The sequence below is a fragment of the Coregonus clupeaformis genome, chromosome 31 (genome assembly GCF_020615455.1).
Source record: "Coregonus clupeaformis isolate EN_2021a chromosome 31, ASM2061545v1, whole genome shotgun sequence".
Classification (NCBI taxonomy): Eukaryota; Metazoa; Chordata; class Actinopteri; order Salmoniformes; family Salmonidae; genus Coregonus; species Coregonus clupeaformis.
In genome coordinates this window covers 10,359,591-10,373,000 of record NC_059222.1, presented here as the reverse complement: position 1 = coordinate 10,373,000, position 13,410 = coordinate 10,359,591, and the positions used below count along the sequence as shown (strand labels likewise).

Sequence of the window (13,410 nt, the reverse complement as noted above, 5' to 3'; positions counted from 1 at the left end):
TCAAGCTCTCTCATTGATTGATTGTGTGTGTTTGGGAGCAGTCTTAACAGTGGTTTTGTGTCTATGTTGGGGCTTACCTTGACGTAGCAATAGTAGTGTCCAGCGTGACAGCTGAAGCCAGAGTGCACCAGGACAGCGTAGAGCACATAGACCTGAGGCTCCCCGTGGGACTGAGACATGAATGGACGCAGGTCCAGGCACTCAGGATACCTCACGTCCTAAGGGAGAGAGAGCAAGGCAATGTCAGATGAGATCTACAATTAAAGCTTTCAGTAAAAATGTGACCTGTACAACTGTTTGTCTTAAAGAAGTGGTTAATGTTTCTGTTACTAATAATGTTCTCTGAACTTACCTTAGCAATCTTGCCCCCGTTGTAGTTGGCGAAGCGCTTCAGTGAGATGGTGAGCACGTTGGAGCTGCGGTGAATGGTGAATCTCTTAGAGGCTGGAACCATCTTCTTACACCTGCACAAACACAGTTGGAGCAGTTATAAAAACCATGAAACGAGGAAACTAAACACGCAGTTCACTAGGTTGCAATAACACTGGTTTAGGCAGCACTATGCTGAGATTACCAATAAATGAATACAGATATACTCACTTAGTGCATTTGTAGGCATTCTCTCCATCTAGCTGCTCAGGCTTAACAAACTGCTCCAGAGCTTTGGTGATACTGGGAGCAGTCTGAAAGGTAACATGGATGACAACTGTCAATGATGCATTCTTAGAAAGACACCAAAAGGTTTGACTGGCTTCCCCATTGTACAGCATGAAAGGTAGTTCACTGTTACCTTTATTTCCAAAGCGACATCCAAATAAGGGTCAAACGTGTCAGAGACTGCTTTGCAGTTTAAACATTTTACTGTAAAAAGACAGCATAGAGACAATTATTAGATAATCTTACCTATTAACAAATATGACAAAGTCATCTAAATGGTGTACAGCAGCAAACAAAGTATATCAATCAAATGTATTTTATAAAGTTTCTTTACATTAGCAGTTGTCACATAGTGCTTTACAGATACCTAGTCTAATACTCCAAAAAGCAAGCAATGCTTGTATCTGCGTCAGTAAAATAAATATAGACAGGGTCCTGATAAAAAAAAATATATAATATATATATACACACATACACACATACATACATGCACACACACACACAGCAAAAAATATTTAAACTCAGCAAAAAAAGAAACGTCCCTTTTTCAGGACCCTGTCTTTCAAAGATAATTCGTAAAAATCCAAATAACTTCACAGATCTTCATTGCAAAGGGTTTAAACACTGTTTCCCATGCTTGTTCAATGAACCATAAACAATTAATGAACATACACCTGTGGAACGGTCGTTAAGACACTAACAGCTTACAGACAGTAGGCAATTAAGGTCACAGTTATGAAAACTTTGGACACTAAAGAGGCCTTTCTACTGACTCTGAAAAACACCAAAAGAAAGATGCCCAGGGTCCCTGCTCATCTGCGTGAACGTGCCTTAGGCATGCTGCAAGGAGGCATGAGGACTGCAGATGTGGCCAGGGCAATAAATTGCAATGTCCGTACTGTGAGACGCCCAAGACAGCGCTACAGGGAGACAGGACGGACAGCTGATCGTCCTCGCAGTGGTAGACCACGTGTAACAACACCTGCACAGGATTGGTAGATCCGAACATCACACCTGCGGGTCAGGTACAGGATGGCAACAACAATTGCCCGAGTTACACCAGGAACGCACAATCCCGCCATCAGTGCTCAGACTGTCCGCAATAGGCTGAGAGAGGCTGGACTGAGGGCTTGTAGGCCTGTTGTAAGGCAGGTCCTCACCAGACATCACCGGCAACAACGTCGCCTATGGGCACAAATCCACCGTCACTGGACCAGACAGGACTGGCAAAAAGTGCTCTTCACTGACGAGCCGCAGTTTTGTCTCACCAGGGGTGATGGTCGGATTCTCGTTTATCTTCGAAGGAATGAGTTACACCGAGGCCTATACTCTGGAGCGGGATCGATTTGGAGGTGGAGGGTCCGTCATGGTCTGGGATGTCACAGCATCATCGGACTGAGCTTGTTGTCATTGCAGGCAATCTCAACGCTGTGCGTTACAGGGAAGACATCCTCCTCCCTCATGTGGTACCCTTCCTGCAGGCTCATCCTGACATGACCCTCCAGCATGACAATGCCACCAGCCATACTGCTCGTTCTGTGTGTGATTTCCTGCAAGACAGGAATGTCAGTGTTCTGCCATGGCCAGCGAAGAGCCCGGATCTCAATCCCATTGAGGACGCCTGGGACCTGTTAGATCGGAGGGTGAGGGCTAGGGCCATTCCCCCAGAAATGTCAGGGAACTTGCAGGTGCCTTGGTGGAAGAGTGGGGTAACATCTCACAGCAAGAACTGGCAAATCTGGTGCTGTCCATGAGGAGGAGATGCACTGCAGTACTTAATGCAGCTGGTGGCCACACCAGATACTGACTGTTACTTTTGATTTTGACCCCCCATTTGTTCAGGGACACATTATTCAATTTCTGTTAGTCACATGTCTGTGGAACTTGTTCAGTTTATGTCTCAGTTGTTGAATCTTGTTATGTTCATACAAATATTTACACATGTTAAGTTTGCTGAAAATAAACGCAGTTGACAGTGAGAGGACGTTTCTTTTTTTGCTGAGATAGTCAAAAGTTTGGACACACCTACTCATTCAAGGGTTTTTCTATTATTATTTTTTTACATTGTAGAATAATAGTGAAGACATCAAAAGTATGAAATAACACATATGGAATCATGTAGTAACCAAAAAAAGTGTTAAACAAATCAAAATATATTTTATATTTGAGATTCTTCATAATAGCCACCCTTTGCCCTGACAGCTTTGCACACTCTTGGCATTCTCTCAACCAGCTTAATGAGATAGATCATTAACATGTGTGCCTTCTTTAAAGTTAATTTGTGGAATTTTTAATGCGTTTGAGACAATCAGTTGTGTTGTGACAAGGTAGGGGGGTATACAGAAGACAGCCCTATTTGGTAAAAGACCAAGTCCATATTATGGCAAGAACAGGTCAAATAAGCAAAGAGAAACAACAGTCCATCATTACTTTAAGACATGAAGGTCAGTCAATACGGAACATTTCAAGAACTTTTAAAGTTTCTTCAAGTCCTGTGTAGCTCAGTTGGTAGAGCATGGCGTTTGCAATGCCAGGGTTGTGGGTTCGAATCCCACGGGGGGCCAGTATGAAAAAAAAAATGTATGCACTCACTAACTGTAAGTCGCTCTGGATAAGAGCGTCTGCTAAATAGCACTAATAAGCGTACCTCTGGACCTTAGATACCCTCCAAAGACTTGATGGATGAAACTGGTTGCCTGCGTTTGCCTGTCCAATCTGTTGAAAAAGGAAACGTCAAACCATTAAAGATGCTAATCAGCGACTCCCAATAGCTTCAAAGGAAATTGCCTGCTATGTGTACACACGGGATCATTTAAATCAAGATAGCCTTAATTTAATTTCTCATTGGGACACAATGTCCTAGCCCTTTGAGGAGGAAGAAACAGCAGAGGAAATAGAGCAAAAGTAATTTGCAGAGTGTAGGGTCAACCTGTTGGAGGGCAGAATAGCCCTCCACTCTACATGGGAGGAGGGCGTCCTAAAGTCAGTTAAGGGTCCCTAGTGTATAGGAGATGGTCACTGAAACATGATTTATTAATCATGTCTCACTCTGTGCTGTAAGTGAAATGTGGGTCAGATGATATGTGAGTTTCAGTGAAACACCTACTTGCTTCCAGGCAGGCAGGACTTTTGCATAGCGTCCAGTGTGTACCGCAGGAACTCATGGGCGTCCTCTTGGCTGCCGAAACGGAAATGCTTTGCAATCCCTGCACAGGTGTGATAGAGGTGTAGACAGGTGAAGAAGCTGCATAATAAATGACAGACTTTGACCCTGTCAGTTTTCCCTCCAAAAAATACAGCATCAACTCTATATTTTTGGGAGGGAAAACTATTTTGCTGACTAGGTTTCCCAGAATTCTGCACCTGTGACGCAGTCCCAACTCTCCATCGATTTTTGGAGGGAAAACTATTTTGCTGACAGGTTGGTTAGCTGTAATGGCTTTCAACACGTTTGCACAAAGACTAATTCCTATCCACATTGTGCAAAAGTGTTCACCCCCTCTGATTCCAAAGTAAATACCACTCACGTTTGAGCTCATTGAGGACTCCGATGGGCTTGATGACGTTCCCAGAGTTGGCAAAGACCTGGGTGATGTGATTCTGCATGGTGCACATCATACAGAATCCAGGTTCGTGACCTGAACATCAACACAGAGGCGGTCAATCAGGTAATAGGCATTAAAAGGTCTAATGCAGCCATTTTTATCTCAATTTCAAAGCATTTCTGGGTAAAAATTAAGTATCTTACTGTGATTTGTTTCTTTTTGGCCATTGTAATTGAAAACAAACAGCTTTTTAGCCTAAATCAATTTCTCAAGCAAGAAACTGGGGAAACTGAAAACTAGCTGTTATTGGCAAAACGGTTTGGAACTGTTTCTTATTGGTCTATTAACTAATTTACCGCCTGGTCGCAAAAACAACAGCCCACCAAAACAGGCAGATATTTCAGGCAGTCTTTTCAAACAGCTCTTACATTAAAAAGGGAATTATCATAATTTTCACAATTTCACAGTATTATTCCAAGTTCATAGTGTGGAAATGTATATAAAACACAGGGGAAAACTTGACTGCACTGGGACATTAAGCAAAGAACCAACATACACTTTGATCAATTTGAAGCCGCTCTTCTTTGTCTAAATATTACTTTTGTTTATTTTATTTCTCTTTCTAACCTTCTCCTGCTATGCGTGTGCATTACGAAAATGTAATATGAACAAAAGAGCCCCTGGTTCTATTCTCCACATACATGTTTTAGAGTGCTCCCGGGACAGCATGTAGTTGCTGAGGGGAGCTGTGTAGGTGAGACACTGCAGAGCCGAGTTGAGGAAGCAGGTGTTTCCCAGGTTCTGGAGACCTGATCCGATGCGGTGGACCTGGTTCCACTTCAGGCTGAGCCGCTCAGCGGGGAACAGCACCTTCTGGGGCAAGGCGATGCCGTCCCCACTGGTCATCACCACTGCAGAGGGGAAAGGGAAACCAATGGCAAAATACATACTGAAAGCCATGACAAAAGGAGTGTTGCCTGGTAGATAAACCAGTGGGAATACATCTCTGAAAGTGGTCTTAGGAAAGGTCTTTTTTTTTACTGCTTCCAACTTCAAGGCACTTTCAAATTGACAATCCATTTCTTTGAATTGAAAGCTAGGGCATATTTGATGGATGGGTGGGGAAGGCAGAAAGATGCTGTGTTTCTTGTTTACTGACATAACATGTACCCTGAACCATAGATCCTGTGGCACCACATCAGGCTATTGATTTATACCCCTCAACGAACAATATGGTTACATAACTGGGCCAGTATAATAGAAACACCTAGGGGAACCGGTTCAGGCAGTCACTTATAAGAAGACATCTGGGAAACCACAGCTACTCAACTCAGCACTCCCTGTTTGGAATGTAGTCTTGAAAGATTTCATTCATTACAATCTGGCATGCATTACATTTTTCAATACTATTTTCCAATGAATGAAGGTCCTTTCCTTCTGTCATTTTATGCATTTGGAGCCCTGCACCCAAAGATACCGGGCAATTCCACGGTAACGGAATTATGCTTTGACTCAGTTTTTTCCCACTTTAAATTGTATGCCAAACAACAACCATTGATTTGAAAGTTTAACAAACATACAGCCCCACCTTCCTGGCTAGAATACCAGGGCTTGCATTCATTTCCTCAATTCAGTTCCGCTCTTCAGCGAGCACAAATCCCCTAATGGCGCAGGGCCAAAATATGTTATACCTAATTCCCTCCTTCAGGGAACAGTAGTTACAGTGGGGGAAAAAAGTATTTAGTCAGCCACCAATTGTGCAAGTTCTCCCACTTAAAAAGATGAGAGAGGCCTGTAATTTTCATCATAGGTACACGTCAACTATGACAGACAAAATGAGAAAGAAAAAATCCAGAAAATCACATTGTAGGATTTTTAATGAATTTATTTGCAAATTATGGTGGAAAATAAGTATTTGGTCAATAACAAAAGTTTCTCAATACTTTGTTATATACCCTTTGTTGGCAATGACACAGGTCAAACAAGTCTAAGTCTTCACAAGGTTTTCACACACTATTGCTGGTATTTTGGCCCATTCCTCCATGCAGATCTCCTCTAGAGCAGTGATGTTTTGGGGCTGTCGCTGGGCAACACAGACTTTCAACTCCCTCCAAAGATTTTCTATGGGGTTGAGATCTGGAGACTGGCTAGGCCACTCCAGGACCTTGAAATGCTTCTTACGAAGCCACTCCTTCGTTGCCCGGGCGGTGTGTTTGGGATCATTGTCATGCTGAAAGACCCAGCCACGTTTCATCTTCAATGCCCTTGCTGATGGAAGGAGGTTTTCACTCAAAATCTCACGATACATGGCCCCATTCATTCTTTCCTTTACACAGATCAGTTGTCCTGGTCCCTTTGCAGAAAAACAGCCCCAAAGCATGATGTTTCCACCCCCATGCTTCACAGTAGGTATGGTGTTCTTTGGATGCAACTCAGCATTCTTTGTCCTCCAAACACGACGAGTTGAGTTTTTACCAAAAAGTTATATTTTGGTTTCATCTGACCATATGACATTCTCCCAATCCTCTTCTGGATCATCCAAATGCACTCTAGCAAACTTCAGACGGGCCTGGACATGTACTGGCTTAAGCAGGGGGACACGTCTGGCACTGCAGGATTTGAGTCCCTGGCGGCGTAGTGTGTTACTGATGGTAGGCTTTGTTACTTTGGTCCCAGCTCTCTGCAGGTCATTCACTAGGTCCCCCCGTGTGGTTCTGGGATTTTTGCTCACCGTTCTTGTGATCATTTTGACCCCACGGGGTGAGATCTTGCATGGAGCCCCAGATCGAGGGAGATTATCAGTGGTCTTGTATGTCTTCCATTTCCTAATAATTGCTCCCACAGTTGATTTCTTCAAACCAAGCTGCTTACCTATTGCAGATGCAGTCTTCCCAGCCTGGTGCAGGTCTACAATTTTGTTTCTGGTGTCCTTTGACAGCTCTTTGGTCTTGGCCATAGTGGAGTTTGGAGTGTGACTGTTTGAGGTTGTGGACAGGTGTATTTTATACTGATAACAAGTTCAAACAGGTGCCATTAATACAGGTAACGAGTGGAGGACAGAGGAGCCTCTTAAAGAAGAAGTTACAGGTCTGTGAGAGCCAGAAATCTTGCTTGTTTGTAGGTGACCAAGTACTTACTTTCCACCATAATTTGCAAATAAATTCATTACAAATCCTACAATGTGATTTTCTGGATTTTTTTTTCTATTTTTGTCTGTCATAGTTGACGTGTACCTATGATGAAAATTACAGGCCTCTCTCATCTTTTTAAGTGGGAGAACTTGCACAATTGGTGGCTGACTAAATACTTTTTTTCCCCACTGTATATTCATAACTGTATGTTCCCTTTCAGTCGGTCACTCGGTATAACATACTATGGGGACTTAGAATCACGCCCCAAGCCTGCTCAGAGTGTACCAAACTAGGAGGCCCACCAACAGCCCAAGCACACACAGATCCCACCGGCTCCAAAAAGGGGTTACAGAAGACACCTATTCCCCAAACACTTATCGGAAAAGCCTGAACTGTCAGAGCCTCACGAGGCCTGAACTGTCAGAGTCCCATATAGGGAACCAGAACCTGCTGTAACTTGGCTATGGATATTGACACGCTGCCACTGCAGCCCAAGTCCATAGACCCAAAGGTTCCAAGAACAATACTTACAGTGCGAGCCTGAAATGACAGAACACGTACAAGGGACCGCAAGTCCAAAACAGAACATCTGTCGTGACTTGGTAAAGAACACACGCGCACTGCATATCATTGACCAGAGTCGATGAACCACGGCAGCCAGAGGCTCAAACCCACAGGAAACCTGCAGGAACCCGTCTACTTGCGCACTGCCAAGGCAGCCCAAGGCTCAAACCCACAGGAAACTGTGCTAACCTTGATATTGCACACTTTAAGCGCTGCTGCATCCTAAGGCAGCCCAAGTTTCAAACCCACAGGGAATTGTGGTAACTCAGATAAAATGCGCAACCTGTGCGCTGCCTAACACACACTCCCGGACCCAGCCATAAGACTATGAGCCACACTGGGAGCAGTTACATCCAAGCGATAAAACCACAAAGCGGAACAACAACTCGCTGCAGCACAGATATCACCAATCATCATGCCCCTAAACAATGCCCAAGCAGCCGCCACACCCCTGGTGGAGTGAGCACGCACACCGCTAAGCAACCCTTGCCCTTTGCTGTAAAGATACTGCTTAGAAAGCGACCTATCCCGAGCTGGATTAGCAAAACTGACCAGCTTTTTGTCTCAAACGTGGATATCCTTGGTCATATCCATATACACCGAGTGTACAAAACATTAAGGATACCTGCTCTTTCCATGACAGACTGACCAGGTGAATGTTATGATCCCTTATTGATGTCACTTGTTAAATCATTTACATTTTAGTCACTTAGCAGATGCTCTTATCCAGCGTGACTTACAGGAGCAATTAGGGTTGAGTGCCTTGCTCAAGGGCACATCGACATATTTTTCAGCTAGTTGGCTCGGGATTCTAACCAGCGACCTGGCCCAATGCTCTTAACTGCTAGGCTTCCACTTCAAATCAGTAAAGGGGAGGAGACAGGTTACAGATGGATTTTTAAGCCTTGAGACATGGATTGTGTATGTGTGCCATTCAGAGGGTAGGACAAAAGATTTAAGTGCCTTTGGATATGGTAGTAGGTGCCAGGCGCACTGGTTTGTGTCAAGAACTGCAACGCTGCTGGGTTTTTCCACACTCAACAGTTTCCCATGTGTATCAAGAATGGTCCACCACCCAAAGGCCATGCAGCCAACTTGACAACTGTGGGAAGCATTGGATTCAACATGGGCCAGCATACCTGTGGAACACTTGACATCTTGTAGAATCCATGCCCCGATGAATAGAGTCTGTTCTAGGGGGGGTGCAACTCAATATTAGGAAGGTATTCATAATGCTTTGTACACGTGCATAAAGCGCCCACTGGACACAGGCCATGCAACCTCTGGAACAGCTTTCCCAGTTTGACAACAGATGCCACTCCGGCGGGAGAAATCAATAGGCGAATATCTCAGCCAATCACAACACTGGTGGGTAAGTAATACTGTGAAACACTATCATTCCACTATTAGTGCCAGATATATTATGGACATTTTCTGAAAAAACAAAGCAACAATTTAAAAAATCTCATATGTAGCACCTTTAAAGATATGTGGGTTTTTGGAAACGGAATTACAAGACAATATAACTTACAGAAGGCACACAATTTCAATTACTAAATACAATTGTTGATATTAGTTTATGTCAACATTATTGTGTTTTGATGCATTTCTGATATCTTTTAAGACTTTTTCTGGTAGATGTTTTCTAAGACCCCTTTTCCATCTGTTTATCCAGAAATCAAAGCCTTAACTTATGCCACATTTTTAAGGTGGAAAATGGTTGAAAGATGCATCTATGCCTTCATTTCCCAAAAATATAGACTCTGCCATTTGACACTCAATTTGATATGCTGCTATAAACGTCACGTTGGTGCTCATGGGTCCTTTTCGATGGAAATGCCCTACGTTTTCTACTATATCAGTTAGCGTTAAAAGACTTCCAAATTGAGCACATCAACCCTCCTCACCTTGCTCCTTGGGCCTGTCTGCGGTGATGGCAGCACTGCTGCTGTAGACAGTGGCTCCAGGGGTGGGGCCCATGCAGCCCCCTGTCTTCACCCTGGGGGTGTCGGAGGACGAGGGGCCCCCCGCCCCCCAGCTGGAGCAGCCGCCGTCCATCCCGTTCCCGTCGCCACCAGGGAAGGTCAGCGATCCGGAGCGCTTGCACCCGACTGACTCGTGGTCAGACTTCTCTGAAGCTCTGTCAACTATGGTCATTGTTCATTGCTGTTGGACAAAAACAAATAAATACAGAGGATGTTAGATAATGCTGTTTCTTTAGCTACTACAATTAACCTAGACCCTACACAGCAACAATGGATTGTCTGTAATATCATCATGTCACAATGTGACTAACATGTTTCCAGTGCCTAAATCAACTGAAATTGTTTGCTTTGCCGGGTAGGATTTCAGTGCGTAGGTAGCCCCAATCACACAGAGCATCTACCAGGATTGACCCACTAAATGACCAGCAGGTGGTCTGTCTGGTGGTGTAAATGGGTCATATAAGTCATGTAGACAACACCATGGCCATGGGATATAAAAGCAAAAGTAGCCTCTCTCTCAGAGGGAAAATGAGTTCTGCAGACAGTGTAATAGCTTCAAAGGCATGCTCTGCTTAGGTTTTGCATTGAATTTACATGCGACACAGAGCTCACTTTCAAGTTAGGTTTAGTGATACGTTTAGTGACTGCAAGTTGTAACAAAACATTACAACAAAGTGAACAGCATTTGCTCCAGGGACTACAGCCCAATCCCAAATGGACCCTATGCTCCAGTGGAGATCGGAGAAAATTTGAGAAGTGCGAACAATATGGAAATAGCTCCACCTTGTCCTCTGATAGGTTAGGTAGAAGTTTCACCATATTGCGACTAATTAGATCCTTTCAGACCGCCACAAGTGTATAGGGTGTAGGGTCTAGGGGTCAGCGTTTGAGTTGCATCTGGGACACACTGGTTCCATATATGGCTAGTAGATACGTTTGAGACACACACAACTTTACTAAAATGCCACCAAATGATATCACTACACTAAAAGTCAGTAGTCTAAACTATATTTGCTTGTTTCGTCACATAAACTGAAATTAGGCTAACTATTACAATTTTAGCAACCAGGAAATGGAGGAGTGATTTTTAAGAGTAAGCGAAGTAATCGTGTCAGGTGAAAATGATATCAAACATTTTACCATTGCAACATTTGACAGTCACATTCACTGTGGTTGTCTGAAGCATGCACAGCTAGCGATGCCTCATTGCGATTTCTCATTGCGATTTGTTAGTCCCCATCATTTCCAACAATGTCAATGAGCGTCATCACTATTTATATTTTACGGTACCTCAAACTGTTTTGATTACCTGCTGAGATAAACTTATGAGTTGATTTTACACCGGGCTCAGACTTTGTCTGGGCAGTGTCTTAACATGATCCTAAAACCTACTCTGAGCTGGGAGTTTTTTTAGTCTTAGAAAACAGGTTTTAACAGGATTCCTAGGACCTTTTCTGTGATGCTTTGTGGATACGGGCCCTGGTCTCGTCTCCACGCAACTGGTGAAGTTCATCATAATCTTCCTTCACCATGGAGTGGAGTTTAGTCCACTAGTAAGGTCCTTGGACTATAAGGAGTATTTTAGGCTCCTTTAGTCCATTATTAGGGTAAGGTTTAAAGGTGAAATGTGCAGAATCGCAATGCCAGTTCCTGGTTGCAAAAATTATAATAGTTTGCCTGATTTTAGTTCAGTGGGGCGGCAGGTAGCTTAGTGGTTAAGAGCGTTGTGCCAGTAACTGAAAGGTCGCTGGTTCTATGCCCTGAGCCGACTAGGTGAAAAGTCTGTCGATGTGCCCTTGAGCAAGGCACTTAACCCTAATTGCTCCTGTAAGTCACTCTGGATAAGAGCGTCTGCTAAATGACTTTAAAAATGTGATAAAACAAGCAATGTAGAGCAGGGGTATTCAACTCTTACCCTACGAGGTCCAGAGCCTGCTGGTTCTGTTGTACCTGGTAAATTATTGCACACACCTGGTATCCCAGGTCTAAATCAGTTCCTGATGGGAAAACGCTTCGAGGTTACAGAGTTCAGTCTGAGGGGTGTAGAGAATAATTGTACCATTTAAACCATTAAAACAATGGGAAAACGCTTCGAGGTTACAGAGTTCAGTCTGAGGGGTGTAGAGAATAATTGTACCATTTAAACCGCTTAGAAATATATTTTCAATAACAAGAAAACATAGTATTTTCCACTGTTCAGCTGGTGTACAAAACCAAAAGTAAAAGAAGCAAAAACGAAACTTAAGGGAAGCATAGAAATATCGCACAAAAAAGATCCAACCGCTTCTTAGACTTGCTTTCAATGAGAATGACAGATCTATTACTAACACTTCTATGTGAATTTGGTGGGGTAGCACCAAAAGTTATAACGAAGCTTTACGGTTAGGTACATCCCAAGGATCCCGGCTAGCACTATCGTTAACCAAATCAGAAGAGCGCAGACTTAGCTAGCCAATTAGCAAATAAATTGGCTTTCTCGGAGGTCCCAATGATTCAACCAGCATTTCAAGCATCACCATCTGCACAGCCAGTTGCCTGTGCAAGAAGCTAACTAGCATTACCACATAGAAAGCTAACAGTTAGCTAGCTGCAGTAGTAACGTTACTACCAATTAGAGACGCAATTTCCCCATTGCCGTAGTAAACTATTACTACATCACACAAATAAGCAAAATTACAACGATTAAACTCTTAAATAAAAGTAGTATTCGTTCGATTTACAAGTGGCAGTCGTTTCAAACAAATAATGTTAACTAACTAACCAGCCATTAAAGGAATGACATTTTACAAACGCACGTTTACGACAACTGTTCCCTCCCACCTCTGCCTGGCAGTCTGGCTGGTTGAGGCTTTAACAAACGAGATAGGCCTCTAACACGCAATTCAAAAGGAGGTCAGAAAATAATTTCAAACTTTCTTACCGTGTTTTTTTAACAAATGTTCGGAAAGTAAATCATGTATTTCTTATTAACACGTTCAGAATGTCTAATTCGGAGTTGTGCGCGCATGGTAATCACAAACGCCATGGTAACGGCGAAACGTAGTTAATACTGCGGAAACATACTATGGCGATGAGCATTGTGCTAGTTCCAATGCATGCTATCTGGCCTTTTCAGTTGTAAAACAAATATGGTGTTTATATAGGGTTCCGGGATAAACCTAAGATTTGAACGCCGAACCATTTTAGCATTCACAGGTTTATCTAACGGGAAAGATGGCTAGCAAGTTAGCTGCTAGGCTAACTACCTTCTAAAAGGAGGGGCTCGAGATTTAAAATTCACCGGTGGTTGAGCGCTTGCCTCCGACATGACACTCAGTGAGCCGCCCGGTGTAAGCCAACTACAGCAAAACCCAATGGGTTAAGTTGTTTAGAATTCTCCGAATAGACAAGTAAAATGTTCAGTATTTAATACAACAGAAATGCACTTACCTGTAATTTTTCATAAATGTATTATTCGTGTAGGTCCATTTCTTATTTCCAGCGGTAGTCCGTCGGTGAACAATGACGTAGCTATTTTCCCCACGGGTA

General features: G+C 43.3%; 1 protein-coding gene across 1 annotated transcript in view; it reads right to left on the bottom strand.

Moving 5' to 3' along the window:
• LOC121547527 (ubiquitin carboxyl-terminal hydrolase 42) overlaps positions 1-13,410 on the bottom strand; it is a 19,613-nt gene extending 6,203 nt beyond the window's left edge. Inside the window, exons 1-10 of the mRNA XM_041858852.2 lie at positions 13,312-13,410; positions 9,805-10,063; positions 4,904-5,113; positions 4,185-4,295; positions 3,764-3,863; positions 3,305-3,372; positions 791-861; positions 601-683; positions 353-464; positions 78-218 (exon numbers count right to left, since the gene is read on the bottom strand). Coding sequence (XP_041714786.2) covers positions 78-218; positions 353-464; positions 601-683; positions 791-861; positions 3,305-3,372; positions 3,764-3,863; positions 4,185-4,295; positions 4,904-5,113; positions 9,805-10,054 — 1,146 coding nt within the window. The 5' untranslated portion in view covers positions 10,055-10,063; positions 13,312-13,410. The remainder of the gene's footprint in view (positions 1-77; positions 219-352; positions 465-600; positions 684-790; positions 862-3,304; positions 3,373-3,763; positions 3,864-4,184; positions 4,296-4,903; positions 5,114-9,804; positions 10,064-13,311) is intronic.